The sequence below is a fragment of the Salmo salar genome, chromosome ssa06 (genome assembly GCF_905237065.1).
Source record: "Salmo salar chromosome ssa06, Ssal_v3.1, whole genome shotgun sequence".
Lineage (NCBI taxonomy): Eukaryota > Metazoa > Chordata > Actinopteri > Salmoniformes > Salmonidae > Salmo > Salmo salar.
The window spans coordinates 16,210,819-16,225,000 of NC_059447.1; the positions used below are offsets into that span (position 1 = coordinate 16,210,819).

Sequence of the window (14,182 nt, forward strand, 5' to 3'; positions counted from 1 at the left end):
AAGGAGAGCAGGAGAGGGGGCTAGGGAAGGACTCAGGACACCCCCCCCCCCCCCTCCAGCCCCCTGTAGCTCAATTAGAGGAGAGCAGAGAGGCACCAAGCAGTACAGCAGTCTGCCAAAACACCTCCCATCTCTACGCAGTAGATGTAGACATGAACATATACACACACACACACACACACATACAACTCCCCACCACACACACGCTCCTATATATTGCAGGCGTCATATTTTTTATAATCGTTGTAATTGGAGGCACCAGAACTCACAGCCAAGTCAACACATTTGCCTGGCAGCCCATGAAGAGTACGTATGTTTAGAGGCGTCTTTCTAAAGACATTTCTCCTGGGTTGTTTAGAGGCGTCTTTCTAAAGACATTTCTCCTGGGTTGTTTAGAGGCGTCTTTCTAAAGACATTTCTCCTGGGTTGTACAGAGGCGTCTTTCTAAAGACATTTCTCCTGGGTTGTTTAGAGGCGTCTTTCTAAAGACATTTCTCCTGGGTTGTTTAGAGGGATCTTTCTAAAGACATTTCTCCTGGGTTGTTTAGAGGCGTCTTTCTAAAGACATTTCTCCTGGGTTGTTTAGAGGGATCTTTCTAAAGACATTTCTCCTGGGTTGTTTAGAGGCGTCTTTCTAAAGACATTTCTCCTGGGTTGTTTAGAGGCGTCTTTCTAAAGACATTTCTCCTGGGTTGTTTAGAGGCGTCTTTCTAAAGACATTTCTCCTGGGTTGGCCTCGGAATACTAAATCATTGTGGGGGCCTAAAAGTGGCACCTTCAGGGAATCTGAGCATCTTTGACAACCTTAGACTGAAAAATGTGTGAGCTAGTTATGACAAGGTGCCGGTTTTTAGTCTTCACTGTCAATACCGCTCAACTTTTCTTGGCTGGTGAACAGTTAAAAGTGGTGAAAATGCATGGAGCCGTCATAATCCTAAAGTATATAACGTCTAATGTCTGAAACGTCTTTCTATACTGTGAAATATAACTGGTTGTTTTGCAGGCAAAGTCATGATGAGGCAAATACAGTCCATAGCACTACCAAGACAGCTGCACTACCAAGACAGCTGCACTACGAAGACAGTAAATGGATCTGCGCAGTTCCGCAGCGGATCCATTTTGTGAACTTATGTTACAGTTGCATGCACGGTTCGGATGAGAATAAGATGAACTGATGTGATACCAGATTCAGATCATTCTCTATCTCTCTCTGACATCCCACTCCTACAACAGGAGGGTTTATCTTATCGTTTGAAGATCCGAAGTGAAGACTCCTGGGATATCACAGTGCCTTTAAGCAGAAAGAAACATTCAATGTACCTCCCACCCCATTCACTGTCTCCCCTTCTCTACTCTTCTCCTCTTCTCTTCTTCTCTTCTCTACTTCTCTTCCTCTTCTCCTCTTCTTCTCTTCTCCTCTCCTCTCCTCTTCTTTTCTTCTTCTTCTCTCCTCTTCTCCTCTTCTCCTATTCTCATCTTCTCTCCTCCTCTCCTCTTCTCTTCTCCTCTTCTTCTCTTCTCTTCTCTTCTCCTCTTCTCCTCCTCTCCTCTCCTCTCCTCTCCTCTTCTCCTCTCCTCTCTCTCCTCTCCTCTTCTCCTCTCCTCTTCTCCTCTTCTTCTCTTCTCCTCTCCTATCCTCTTCTTTTCTTCTTCTCCTCTCCTTTTCTCCTCTTCTCCTATTCTCTTCTTCTCTCCTTTTCTCCTCTTCTCTTCTTCTCTTCTCCTCTTCTCTTCTCCTCTTCTCCACTTCTCCTCTCCTCTTCTCTTCTCCTCTTCTCTTCTCCTCTTCGGCTCTCCTCTTCTCCTCTCATCTTCTCTTATCTTGTCTTCTCCCCTTCTCTTCTTCTCTTCTCTCCACTCATCTCCTCCCTTCCCATTTCTTCCCCTCCCCTCTCTCTAGTGTCTCCTCTATTAAAAACATAAATTCTCCCTGAAGAGTATAAAACTTTCCTTGATGTTTGGAGAACTTCTCTTCATATTACCAACTTAAATAACCACTTCTCCTGGAAGGAAAACAGATCCATTAGAGGAACACTGTCTCCTACTGGGGAACTCTGATATCTGTCTCCTACTGGGGAACTCTGATATCTGTCTCCTACTGGGGAACTCTGATATCTGTCTCCTACTGGGGAACTCTGATATCTGTCTCCTACTGGGGAACTCTGATATCTGTCTCCTACTGGGGAACTCTGATATCTGTCTCCTACTGGGGAACTCTGATATCTGTCTCCTACTGGGGAACTCTGATATCTGTCTCCTACTGGGGAACTCTGATATCTGTCTCCTACTGGGGAACTCTGATATCTGTCTCCTACTGGGGAACTCTGATATCTGTCATCTACTGGGGAACTCTGATATCTGTCTCCTACTGGGGAACTCTGATATCTGTCATCTACTGGGGAACTCTGATATCTGTCTCCTACTGGGGAACTCTGATATCTGTCTCCTACTGGGGAACTCTGATATCTGTCTCCTACTGGGGAACTCTGATATCTGTCTCCTACTGGGGAACTCTGATATCTGTCTCCTACTAGGGAACTCTGATATCTGTCTCCTACTGGGAACTCTGATATCTGTCTCCTACTGGGGAACTCTGATATCTGTCTCCTACTGGGGAACTCTGATATCTGTCTCCTACTGGGGAACTCTGATATATGTATCCTACTGGGAACTCTGATATCTGTCTCCTACTGGGGAACTCCTAGGATACACCTCCCTGGCTCCACCGTCCATCTCCCCTGAGGTCAGGACTGGGGTGAGGAGGCGAAGGGCGCTGGGATGGCGGGTGGAGGGTGCAGGCCCTTTTCCTGTTGAAAAGTTTGTAAGATGAACTTTCACACTCACACCCGGACACAAACCCATAGGACCGCGCCCTTCCTTCTAATGATATCCAGGCCCAGACATTCTTAAAAGGTCACTGGTTATTGAAACAAAATAAACAGGTCATCAGCCTCACTAACACACTATGCTAACAAATACCTTGCCCCGGGCAATATAGGGCTGACAGGTCCAAGTCCAAAACATTGAAATGGCATAGTAAAAATCAAGTAAGGTAATGGTAACTGTGTGAGTATGATTGGTGATATTATGCAGTGTGTGCGTGCGTGCGTGTGTGTGTGTGTGTGTGTGTGTGTGTGTGTGTGTGTGTGTGTGTGTGTGTGTGTGTGTGTGTGTGTGTGTGTGTGTGTGTGTGTGCATGTGAGAGAAAGAGAGAGAGAGAGAGAGAGAAAGAGAGAGAAGGAAGAGAGCAACAGCAGGAGATATGGTGGGACAGATATGTGGGAAGAACATGTGTGTGTGAGAACATTTGTAAGGGAGTGTGTCTGCCTGTCTTATGGGCTTACATTTTCCCAACTGCACCCCAATGACACACACACACTGGATTGAGGTCCTGGCAGATTGAGACACATACACACACAGCGCGATCTGAGGCCCCAGCTTCCTCTCAGTGGGGGAGTTTTCTCATCCTATTTGCGAGAGACCCCGCACGCACCCGCTCCCACCATCCCTTCATCCCCATCTCCTCTCTCCTCCTCATCCCCCCATCCCGCCACAGACCATTGCCCCGCTAAACTCTGACAATTGGTGACAAATGGCCTGCACAGCACACCATGTGACAGTTGCTCCGGGAGACGGTGGCCGACCCAGGGCCGAAGAGGGGGGAGGGGGTACGCTGGTCTGGGGTAGCAATGAGGCGCCTGGCACAGGTGGCTGAAAATTAATGCAGATCCGGGTTGCATCCCAAATGGCAACCTATTCCCTATGTAGAGCATTACAGGGCCCATAGAGCTCTGGTCAATGGTAGTGCACTACATGTAAAAGGTTATCATTTGGGACACAGATCTGGACTCTGATTGGACCTGACAGCACAGGAGCGGTGGAGTGTGGGAATTGGCCGGGCTGCCCTGGAGCCACACACAGCTCTACATTAGATGATGGAGGGACGGAGGATGGCAGGAGGAGGGGAGGAAGGAGGGAGGAGGGGAGGAAAGAGGGAGGATGGGAGGAAGGGAGAAAGCAGGAGGAGGGGAGGAAGGAGGGGAGGAAGGAGGGGAGGAAGGCAGGAAGAGGGGAGGAAGGAGGGAGGAGGGGAGGAAGGAGGAAGGCAGGAGGAGGGGAGGAAGGCAGGAGGAGGGGAGGAAGGAGGGAGGAGGGGAGGGAGGAGGAGAGGAAGGCAGGAAGAGGAGAGGAAAGAGGGAGGAGGGGAAGAAGGATAGAGGAGGGGAGGAAGGCAGAAAGAGGGGAGAAAGGAGGGAGGAGGGAGGGAGGGAAGGAAGGAAGGAAGGTAAAAGAGGAGAGGAAAGAGGGAGGAGGGGAAGAAGGATGGAGGAGGGGAGGAAGGCAGGAGGAGGCGAGAGAGAAGGAGAGAAGAGGACAAATATAACACACCAGTGGGTTGAGATGGTAACGACACACACGTCCTCCCCCTTACTAACACATACATGGAACATGTCTGTTTGGATCACAGGTGGGGAAAGACATGAAGAGAAACTTCCTAAAAGTTACTGAAAAACACAACCAGTGTTTTTTTTAATAGTTATTTTTCTTTAATAAACTCTGAGTGTATTCAAACTTTTATAACTACCAAATTAAATCAAATGTTATTTGTCACATGCGCCAAATACAACAGGTGTAGACTTCACAGTGAAATGCTTACTCACAAGCCCTTTCCCAACAATGCAGAGTTAAAAAGTAAGAGTATTAGCAAATAAAAAAGCAAAGTCGGATCGGAGCACTTAATATGTTGACCTTCTTCGTCGGCGTCATCTTATACACACAAATAAACACAAATAAGTACAAATGTTCTGCAGTGTTAAACAATGTTTCCTGAAGTTGAGCAAACAGGTAACCTCCTTCTCCTTAGGGTCATGTTCAGTAGGGAGAAAACATGTCCAATGAGGACACATTCATTTCCATTGCAAAATGTTTTGCCATATTATGCCATATTGAATACAAGCCAGCTCCTGGCCATACGTGTGACCTGTAGTAACAGTGTGCACTCTGAAGTAGTCTGGGAGGAAAGGGTTAAGTATGCAGCTGCCCACCAAAGGCATGTTGCGCTGGGAGAGTCCAAACATTCTAGCTCAAATCAGCTGCTATGGTGCACAATAACAGGGGCTGCCTGCACACACACACACACACACACACACACACACACACACACACACACACACACACACACACACACACACACACACACACACACACACACACACACACACACACACACACACACACACACACTTGCTGAACTTAGGTACACACTAATTGGACCCAAGGCAGAACGCACGTCATAGCTGAGGCCACCCTGGTCACTCCCATTAACAGGCCATGTGACATACCGACACAACACAAACACACACTTTTACACTTCATTTGCTGCTGCTACACTGTTCTTTACTGTACTACTGTTATCTGCATATAGCTCCATTCTTATGTATTCTATTTCTCTAGTGTTACTATTTCTGGTTTTGAACTCCGCATCGTTGGGAAGGGCTCGCAAGCAAGAATTTCTCCACACCCGTTGTATTTGGCGCGTGTGACAAATCAAATTTGAATGGATTTTGTATTTGAACATTGATACTGAAGAAAAAAAGACAAGTGACACTGAAATAGAAGACACTTGAATTTCATGGGAAATATTGCTTTCATTAAGTTTTGGCCCACTCTCAACTTCATAAAACGGGAATCTAGATGTGCCATGGAAATGTACATGAATGTGCCAAATGCTAGCCTTCGTTTCAAACCACGCCTGCACACTTTGAATCAAGTGCGATTTTCTGTAACTTTAGTTTGGAAAGAAAACACCATGTAAAAGTATGTTTCACCATTTATTAAGCTGTGAATAATGCAAGTCTTGGCATATACAGTAGGCTCTGCTCCTTCATGGTAGCTCACAGCCCAAGGAAAGCATCAATATAAAATAGCCTACAGGCAGTGAGTGCGGCAAGCTGGTGGGAGCAAGTGGTGGTGGGAGCAAGAAGCCAGCACATAGTAGCAGCAGGAGTAGTATCAGTAGTAGTAATAGTAGTAGTAGTAGCAGTAGTAATAGTAGTACTGGTAGCAGTAGCAGTAGTAGTAGTAGCAGTAAAAGTAGTAGTAGTAGCAGCAGTAGCAGTAGTAGTAGTAGTAGCAGTAGCAGTAGTAGTGGTAGCAGTAGTAGTAGTAGTGGTAGCAGTAGCAGTAGTAGTAGAGGCAGTAGTAGCAGTAGCAGTAGTTTAAGCAGTAGCAGTAGCAGTATTAGTACGAGTAGCAGCAAGCGATAGCGGGATAGTGCGCCAATAATGTTGGCGTGATTGTTACTAGCCTGTAGCTGGTCTCATCTCAGCTGATGTGTCAGCCTGTAGAGGGGTACTCAGTTTCCCTTCTGAACTGTCTCCTCTTAATCAAAGTGTTCACTCATCTGTAACACTTTATGATAACTTTTATGAATAAACCATTATAAATGCTAATGCATGTTTTTAAACGCATTTAATTGCACATGCCACGGAACATATTAGAATTGCAAATAGAATGTGTTAATTTTGTGGGAAATCTACGGTAGGGATCACTCATCTGGATAGGTATAACCTACTTATGGTGACAATGGATAGTTTACTGCTTGTGTGTTGAAGGTAGAGGAGTGAAGCCTTGGGTATAAGTGCCATTCCCACCCTTCAACCCCAGTGGAGAGGACCCCCCACCCCTCCCTCTCCCACGGTATGACAGTACAAATGAATCAAGCCCCTAGGCATCCCCTCAGCCTTCACACAACAATAGGATTGCATCAGCCTCACTGCAGCCAATTAAATAACATGTGCAAGAATGTGTGTGTGTGTGTGTGTGTGTGTGTGTGTGTGTGTGTGTGTGTGTGTGTGTGTGTGTGTGTGTGTGTGTGTGTGTGTGTGTGTGTGTGTGTCATGTATGTCAGGAAAACTTTACCTAAAACTTCATTAATGTAACTATCAATAACCCTCAACATAGTGTATGTGTGCATGTGTGTGTGAGGTGTGGGTGTGTGTGTGCATATGTGTGTGTGTGTGTGCATGCATTTGTGTACATTATAAATATGTGTGTTTATGTACATCAGTAGCGACAGACCATCTGGAAAACATGCATATGCATGAACACGTGTCATATGTCTAACGACTAAATATAGCATGCCTGTACGTGCATTCATACTGTACAGTAGGTGTGTTTGCCTTTCAGAACGTCCATGTACGCGCATGTGGATGAGTGTGTGTTTTTCTGTGAAAGGGGGGCAGCCAGGCACAGAGGGGGGCCAGCGGATCAGCTGTGTGCAGGTTTGGTGTCTCCGAGGAGGGGGGTGTGAGAGGACACGTCGGTGCCTGTGTGTGGGAACCCCTCGCTCCTCACTTCTCATACATTGTTCTCCTCGCTCCTACAAACCGTTAATGCCACAAAAGATGCTCAGCCCCATTGTAGCACGGGACAGCTGAGGGAGAGAGTGGGGGAGAGGAGGGGGAGGCCAGAGGGTGTGGAGGGGAGGGGAGAGGAGGGGGATGGATTGAGGAGACTAGGGGGAGAGCTCAGCTATAGCTGGCTTTCTCTCCTCTCTCCTCTCCACCTTCTCCCTACTCAGCGCTGCCACTTAGCCCCTTCTCAAGAGGATTTGGCTGGCCTGGATTTTAGGGGCGCAATGCTTATCAGATAATGGAATTAAACCAACTCAAGGCACCAGAGCTTTCTCCTTTGGGACCGTCCACGGTTAATCTGAGAATCTAGTGAAGGACGGCTTAGGTGATGTTACATTTTCATTAGACCTCTGAAGCCAAACGGGTCACTTATGGTAAAAGGGACCTGGCCACCATTGTGATGCAAATCCTGATTATTTCTCCTAATTAAAGCAAGTGAGGGAGGGAGGGGGGAAAGGAGGGAGAGATGGGGAGGGAGGGCGAGAGAGAGAGGGGAAAGGGGAGGAGTTGACACTGACAGACCTGAATACTCCATCTAGGCTGTAATTCTCACGTCCCTCCCAGACCTTGAGATCTAGAGCTTCAGTCTAGTTGCTGGGAGATTTGGATGAATTAGATGGTTGGTTTTGGGAGGGGGACTGATGTTTCGGTAAGACTTTATTTAAGTCTGCTGATGTACTGCATTATGATATGGTTCTAATGCATTATAAGACTTGTAATAAACTTTTGACCCCCTAAGGTCAATGTCCACGGCCCAGTGGAAATAGAATTAGCATAATACAAAAATCCCCATAAAACTAAGTCTGTTTAAGACCCAGTTTCAGTCTATTTATACCATCTCATAATGACGCTGACTAAATAACAGCCTTTTCATGAAAATGTCCAAGAGGGACATAACATATTATAAGCTCTATAATAAAACATTATAAAGGCTCATGCATGCTTATTACAAAGCATTATACATGCATGCTTACCAAAGACTCTATTAATTGTAACCTACAGATAACCTATATCCCCCAAAGGGACACACCTGTATTTTACGTTATAGCAGAATGTCATCCTCTCCTGGCACTATGGAATCTTCATGTTTTAATCACCAGCGACAGCAGGAAAGGTTAAAGGACCATTCTGCAGTTACTAGATACATTTTTGGATTTATAATTGAATCATATGTAACCATTTATTCTTAAAGAATATAACTTATGAATGCCTCATGAACTCAGTTCAACTGTCATACCCCATCACAACCCAAAATATAAGCCTGTTTAACTCTAATGTTTGTAAACAAAGTAAATGTAAACAAACACTGTATAGCCTCAAAACGTGTTTTAAAACTGTCATTTTGATATCATGTTGTTCAAGCCTTTGCGGAGAGGGATTGAATTTCTCAAGCCCCAGCTTTGTTTTCTGAAACACTGATTGTCACTTTACGTCTGATCTAATCAAAACATCCTTATCTCTTCTATAGATGTTTATGTACTATAACTGCATTGGAACCAGACAAAATGCATACTGCAAAATTGGTATACCTGTAAATAGTACTGTGGGTAGTAGTCTAATGAATTCATCCTCTGTGACTCTCTGTTCCATAATGAGAATTTTTTTGGAGGAAAAAAACAAAAACAATTGGGGACTCATTTGTGTTATTGTTTATCATTGTTGTGGTAATTCCCCGGTAACCTAAAACAGACGGATAGATATGACGATTGTCTGTGACTACAGGGGGTAAAAGGAAGACGCTCAGTCTCTGTCTCACCTCCTCTAGAGGAGGTTCACAACAAAGCAGAACGGAATCACAACAAGATGCTACACCACCAGCAACACTGTGTGTGTGTGCACTGGTCAGGAACCCATCCAAACACACTGTGTGTGTGCACTGGTCAGGAACCCATCCAAACACACTGTGTGTGTGCACTGGTCAGGAACCCATCCAAACACACTGTGTGTGTGTGCACTGGTCAGGAACCCATCCAAACACACTGTGTGTGTGTACGTGTGTCCGTGTGTCCGTGTGCCCGTGTGCACGTTCTGCGAGGGGGAGGAGGGTAGAGCAGGACCAAGAGAGAGAGAGACGAGGGGAGCATGTGTACAAATCATCCCCCCTCCCCACCCTCAGCCATGGGCAAAGAGAGGGAGGAGGGAGGCCAGTACGAGGGTGTCGCATTATAGGGGTGTTGGCGTGGAGCTGATGAGTGGTGGTTCTGGTACTGGCGTTGGTTACTCCTGCTCCACCAGTCCTCTAGACCCTGAGAACTTCCCCCTCTCCCCCACCCTCCCTCTCTCCCTTGGTGGAGCTCGGAGTGCTGCAGCTCCCTGGGAGCGCGGTGGGAGCCAGTGTTGCCCCCCCGCAGCTTAAGCCTCTGTCTCTTTTTGTCCACAGCACAACAGCCTGTGGCATTCCGTGGCAGGCAAAGCTCACTGCTCGCTGTCACATGGGCCAGATTAGCTCAACTAAGACCTCAATAGAATGTTCACTTTAACTCACCCCCCCACCACCGCCCCCCTTTCCTCCATCCCAGCACTGCCCCCCTTTCCTCCATCCCACCACCGCCCTCCTTTCCTCCATCCCACCATCGCCCCCCTTTCCTCCATCCCACCACCGCCCCCCTTTCCTCCATCCCACCACCGCCCCCCTTTCCTCCATCCCAGCACCCCCCAAACACTCTGACACACACACCCACACCCAATTGAACCGTTCCTTGTCTAGACAGCACCGCAAAGCAGCCATTATGATTTGTGGTTATTAAGACTTTATAAATCCTGCTCTCTTTGTCATTGTCACATTCCCAGCGGTGCACATGAATAAACATGCAGCGCAACGAGACCTATTTCCCACTGGGGAGACACCACTTCCTCCCTTGGACTGGTCTGGCCTGCCCAGCCTCCTGCATCCCGCCGGTGACGCCAATGTAGCGCAACAGCATCATTTTTGGAGTCTGGAGGGTTAGATGCGGGAATATCTTAAACGCTGAATTTACATCTAGTTCAAATCCATTTTCTGCTGTAATTGAGGTTTTTGAATGCCTCCCGGCCCCTCCGGTCTCAATTCCCTTCCCAGCAACATGATGCAGTTTTCAGAACGTAGGTCACAGAGAATCTGGGAATGCGTCCCAAATGTGTCCATAGGGCTCAGGTCAAAGATAGTACACTATATAGGGAATAGGGTGCAATTTGGGACACAAACATGGTTAGCCATGGATCCAGCCACACGACCACTAGACCACCACCTCTCAGACTAGACCAAACCAGGCCTGGCCCCAGGGGGGCCTGCAGGGGCGGACATTCGCTTGGGGAACTTCTAGGAAATGGAAGCTCCGGAGGGGCAGGAATCAGTCTGTGGGAGGCTGGAGGAAGGCCGCCAGAGGGAGGGAGGGACGGCCTGATGCAGGATGGATGGAAGGGAAGGATGGGAGTCAGAGCTAGGGGAGGTTGGGGGTTAGTACTTCCACAACAAAGCCATCTGACTACCTTTTAAAGACAAAGGGTGAAACACGTATGGTTCATGTTTGTAGCATGTCAGACTTACACCGATCAGCCCCACTCCCACCACCACCACCCCACTGCACCCTGTCAAGTTCATTTAGGTATGTATGTATGTAGTAATTCCACAAATGGGTATGATTAGATTAAAATTGACCAGATAACTGTTGTTAATGTTTAGTTGTTTTAAACCATATGTTTTGTTTAGGTGCTGAGTCACCGCTTAGTACAGTGGAGTGAGTTTCATGACGGGCATGGTTTTAAGAGAGGGGGTTGCTGGTTTAGTGTGTCAGTCTCCTACTGTGATTGAGCGTTAAAGGCCGGCCTGCTGTAAAGGTGGTGAGGACGGACCATGTTAAGGCTGAGGCTGGGGCTGGGTCTGGGACAAAGGTTGGGTAAGAAGCTGGGGCTGGGGCAAAGGTTGGGGCAGAGGCTGGGGCAATGGTTGGGGCTGGGGCTGAGGCAAAGTTTGTGGCAGAGGCTGGAGAAAAGGTTGGGGCTAAGGCCAGGGATGGGGAAGAGGCTGGGGCAGGGGCTGATGCTGAGGCTTGGGTAGAGGCTGGGGCTGAGGCATGGTGTTGCAGCTGTGGGGATGGGGCCACCATGCCGCAACGGTGCAGAAAATAATTAGGTTTATTTTCAAGTAATGGTCTATTGCTCAGAGCGGCACTATTGACAAGCGCAGGCCAGCGAGCTACTTTATCACCCTCCACATGAAAGGGACTTCCTCACCGCCCCCAAAATGGACAGGGTGAGGAGTAGAGGAGGGAGGGAGGGGGTACAGAGTAAGAACTGCCCAATACAAACTGGCAAGCACTTTGAGAGAGAGAGAGAGAACGCGACAGAGAGAGAGAGAGAGAGAGAGAGAGAGAGAGAGAGAGAGAGAGAGAATGCGACAGAGAGAGAGAGAGAGAGAGAGAGAGAGAGAATGCGACAGAGAGAGAGAGACAGAGAGAGAAAGCGAGAGAGAGAATACTCAGAAAAGCCATGAACCCAAAAGTGAACCATTAGGTGGAATGACATAATGTCTTTATACATCCACTGCAGCATCACTTACTTGCCTGCCTAACTCACACACTGACAGGGAAAGTACTGTAGGCATGGAACTAAACTTTAGCTGAAGAACACTGGTATTTTCACAACAGTCTTTAAAATCAGTTTTTATAAGTTAACTGCAGACAACAAGCACCTGTTGAGGAAGACATTTGGTTTGCTGGTACAACCTTTGCAGAAGTAATTACTTATCATGTGTTTCAGTAAATGTAAGTTGGAAATACTTTATAAGTTGTACGGTGTCCATATTAGGAATGCCTCAGTCTCAGAAATACAGTTCAATACAGTGCATGAGGTGGGTATCCCCCATTCAATGTAAAGTGATTTGAACACCTGGAAAGAGTGCTGTATAGAATCCTTTATGACATTATCGTTATTAAGTGAATATTATTTCCATGCTTCTGGATCTCTCCTGCTGTTTGCGTACACACACATTACAGTCCTGTTTATTGTCATCAGTCAGTTTCCGCTCCTTCTGACGTAGTATCTGGCAGCTCCAGTGGCCGAGTGAACCACAGCCCAGCAGACGGGCCCAGCCAAGGCTGCAATGCAGTGGTCCTGGCTTTTAACTGGCTGATTAAGTCATGCCTCTGGGTCTCTGGGGCATCGTGAGACCCAGTGATTTCTCCCTGACCTGGGTTCAAATAGTATTTGTAATATTTTTTGCATTTGCTCTAGTCGGACTGGAGTGTCAATTTGGTAGGATGTGCAGTTTTCGGGACTTTCCTATTGGTTTCATTGTGCCAGGCAAGCTTGATCAAGCCCATATTAAGTATTTGATATGATTTCAAAAAGTAGTTGAACCCTGATCTACTCTCTCCCAAGCCCCTGGTGATCGAACGGAGACCAGTGAGGGGGAGCACCAGTGACGTGCATAAATCACATCACCCCACATCAAATAAAGCCCCACACTTCAAAAGCTCTTAGAAACTCAGGGAAAGGTTCTCACCAGGGGGGCCTGCTGTCGCAACAAAGGTTTCAGCTTACGCCCCCTGACTCCAAAACTGTGTTCTTGTAAAACACATATGTCATATTTGTGTGTGCTTTCCTTGTAAAATGTTGTAAAGTTATTAAGGTTTGTAATGGAGGTGCAGTGACAGATCCAAAATGGAGGTTGTGTAATGGCTATGGATCATTGCAAAGCTGGAGGTCACATGCGTGTGAACGTAGAGGAGAGGACAGAGAAAAGCACAGGTCTATCATTGATGGGACGGAGACCTCGCTCTCTTAGTACGACAAACAAGGTGCCTGCCGATGCAGGGTTTACCTCTCTTTGTGTGTGTTTCTGTGTGTTTTTGTGCTGCTTGCGGGCGTGTGTGTGTGAGTGGTGTGCATGCTGGTGGGTGTATACACCCTGGTTTATCTGTTATACATCTGGTCTTCAGTTTCCAGGGTTTTGGTAATCCCATGCCACTGGGGATATAATGAGTTGGGATTAAATACACAAATTGGGAATAATCCCTAGCTCATGGATACGTTGGATAGGTTATAAAGCCCGCCTATATGAATTGGGTCAACTGCCAAAAAGAGGTGATTAAGGTTTATTTGTTGGCGCACACACACAGACACACACACAGACACACACACTTACACACACACATCCATAGAGCCATTACAAACACACACATTCAACAACCACAATGTTTGTCATGGTGCACTTGACATTTAAAGGTATTGTATTCAATAGGTGTTTACCACAAATTCATTCACTGCCAACGTCAGAGAAGTTGCTTTTAAAAGTCAAATGCAATGCGGTTGGTTTGAATCTCGGCCTCAGTTTACACAGTTCACGCATGCTAACTGTACGCGTCAACTAGGATGTCAACACACCATGAGAACCCACCCAACACCGTCTACATCCAGCTCCACACCCACTCACCCAGCGTAGTGAGAGAGCGAGTGAGGTCAGCATTTGGCTCGTCACACTGTGGGTACCTGACCATGGTTAGCTGTCAGGCAAGCAGCGAACGCACAGCTAGGCCCCAGAGACTCTCCCAGTCACAGGCCTTTCCCTGCCGCCCTGCCCACTTTCCACTAGACTGACTACAGCAGCAGTAATAATACAGCAAGACCTCGCCAGCAGGGTCACCGTCTCACACGCTAAAGAGAGACTCACAATGACGCATTGTGTTCCATGCAACTTTAACGGGCGCGTGTCCTAATATGGACACCTTACAAATGGACAGGTACAGGTACAGGTGCGGTGGATGTGGATAGTGGATGTATGTCAGCAT

At 47.2% G+C, this 14,182-nt stretch overlaps 1 protein-coding gene across 1 annotated transcript in view; it reads left to right on the forward strand.

Moving 5' to 3' along the window:
* The first annotated feature begins 11,336 nt into the window (after positions 1-11,336).
* Positions 11,337-14,182, forward strand: part of LOC106606411 (putative protein TPRXL) — a 23,178-nt gene continuing 20,332 nt past the window's right edge. The window contains exon 1 of the mRNA XM_045721279.1: positions 11,337-11,447. Within this exon, the coding sequence (XP_045577235.1) occupies positions 11,337-11,447 (111 nt within the window). The remainder of the gene's footprint in view (positions 11,448-14,182) is intronic.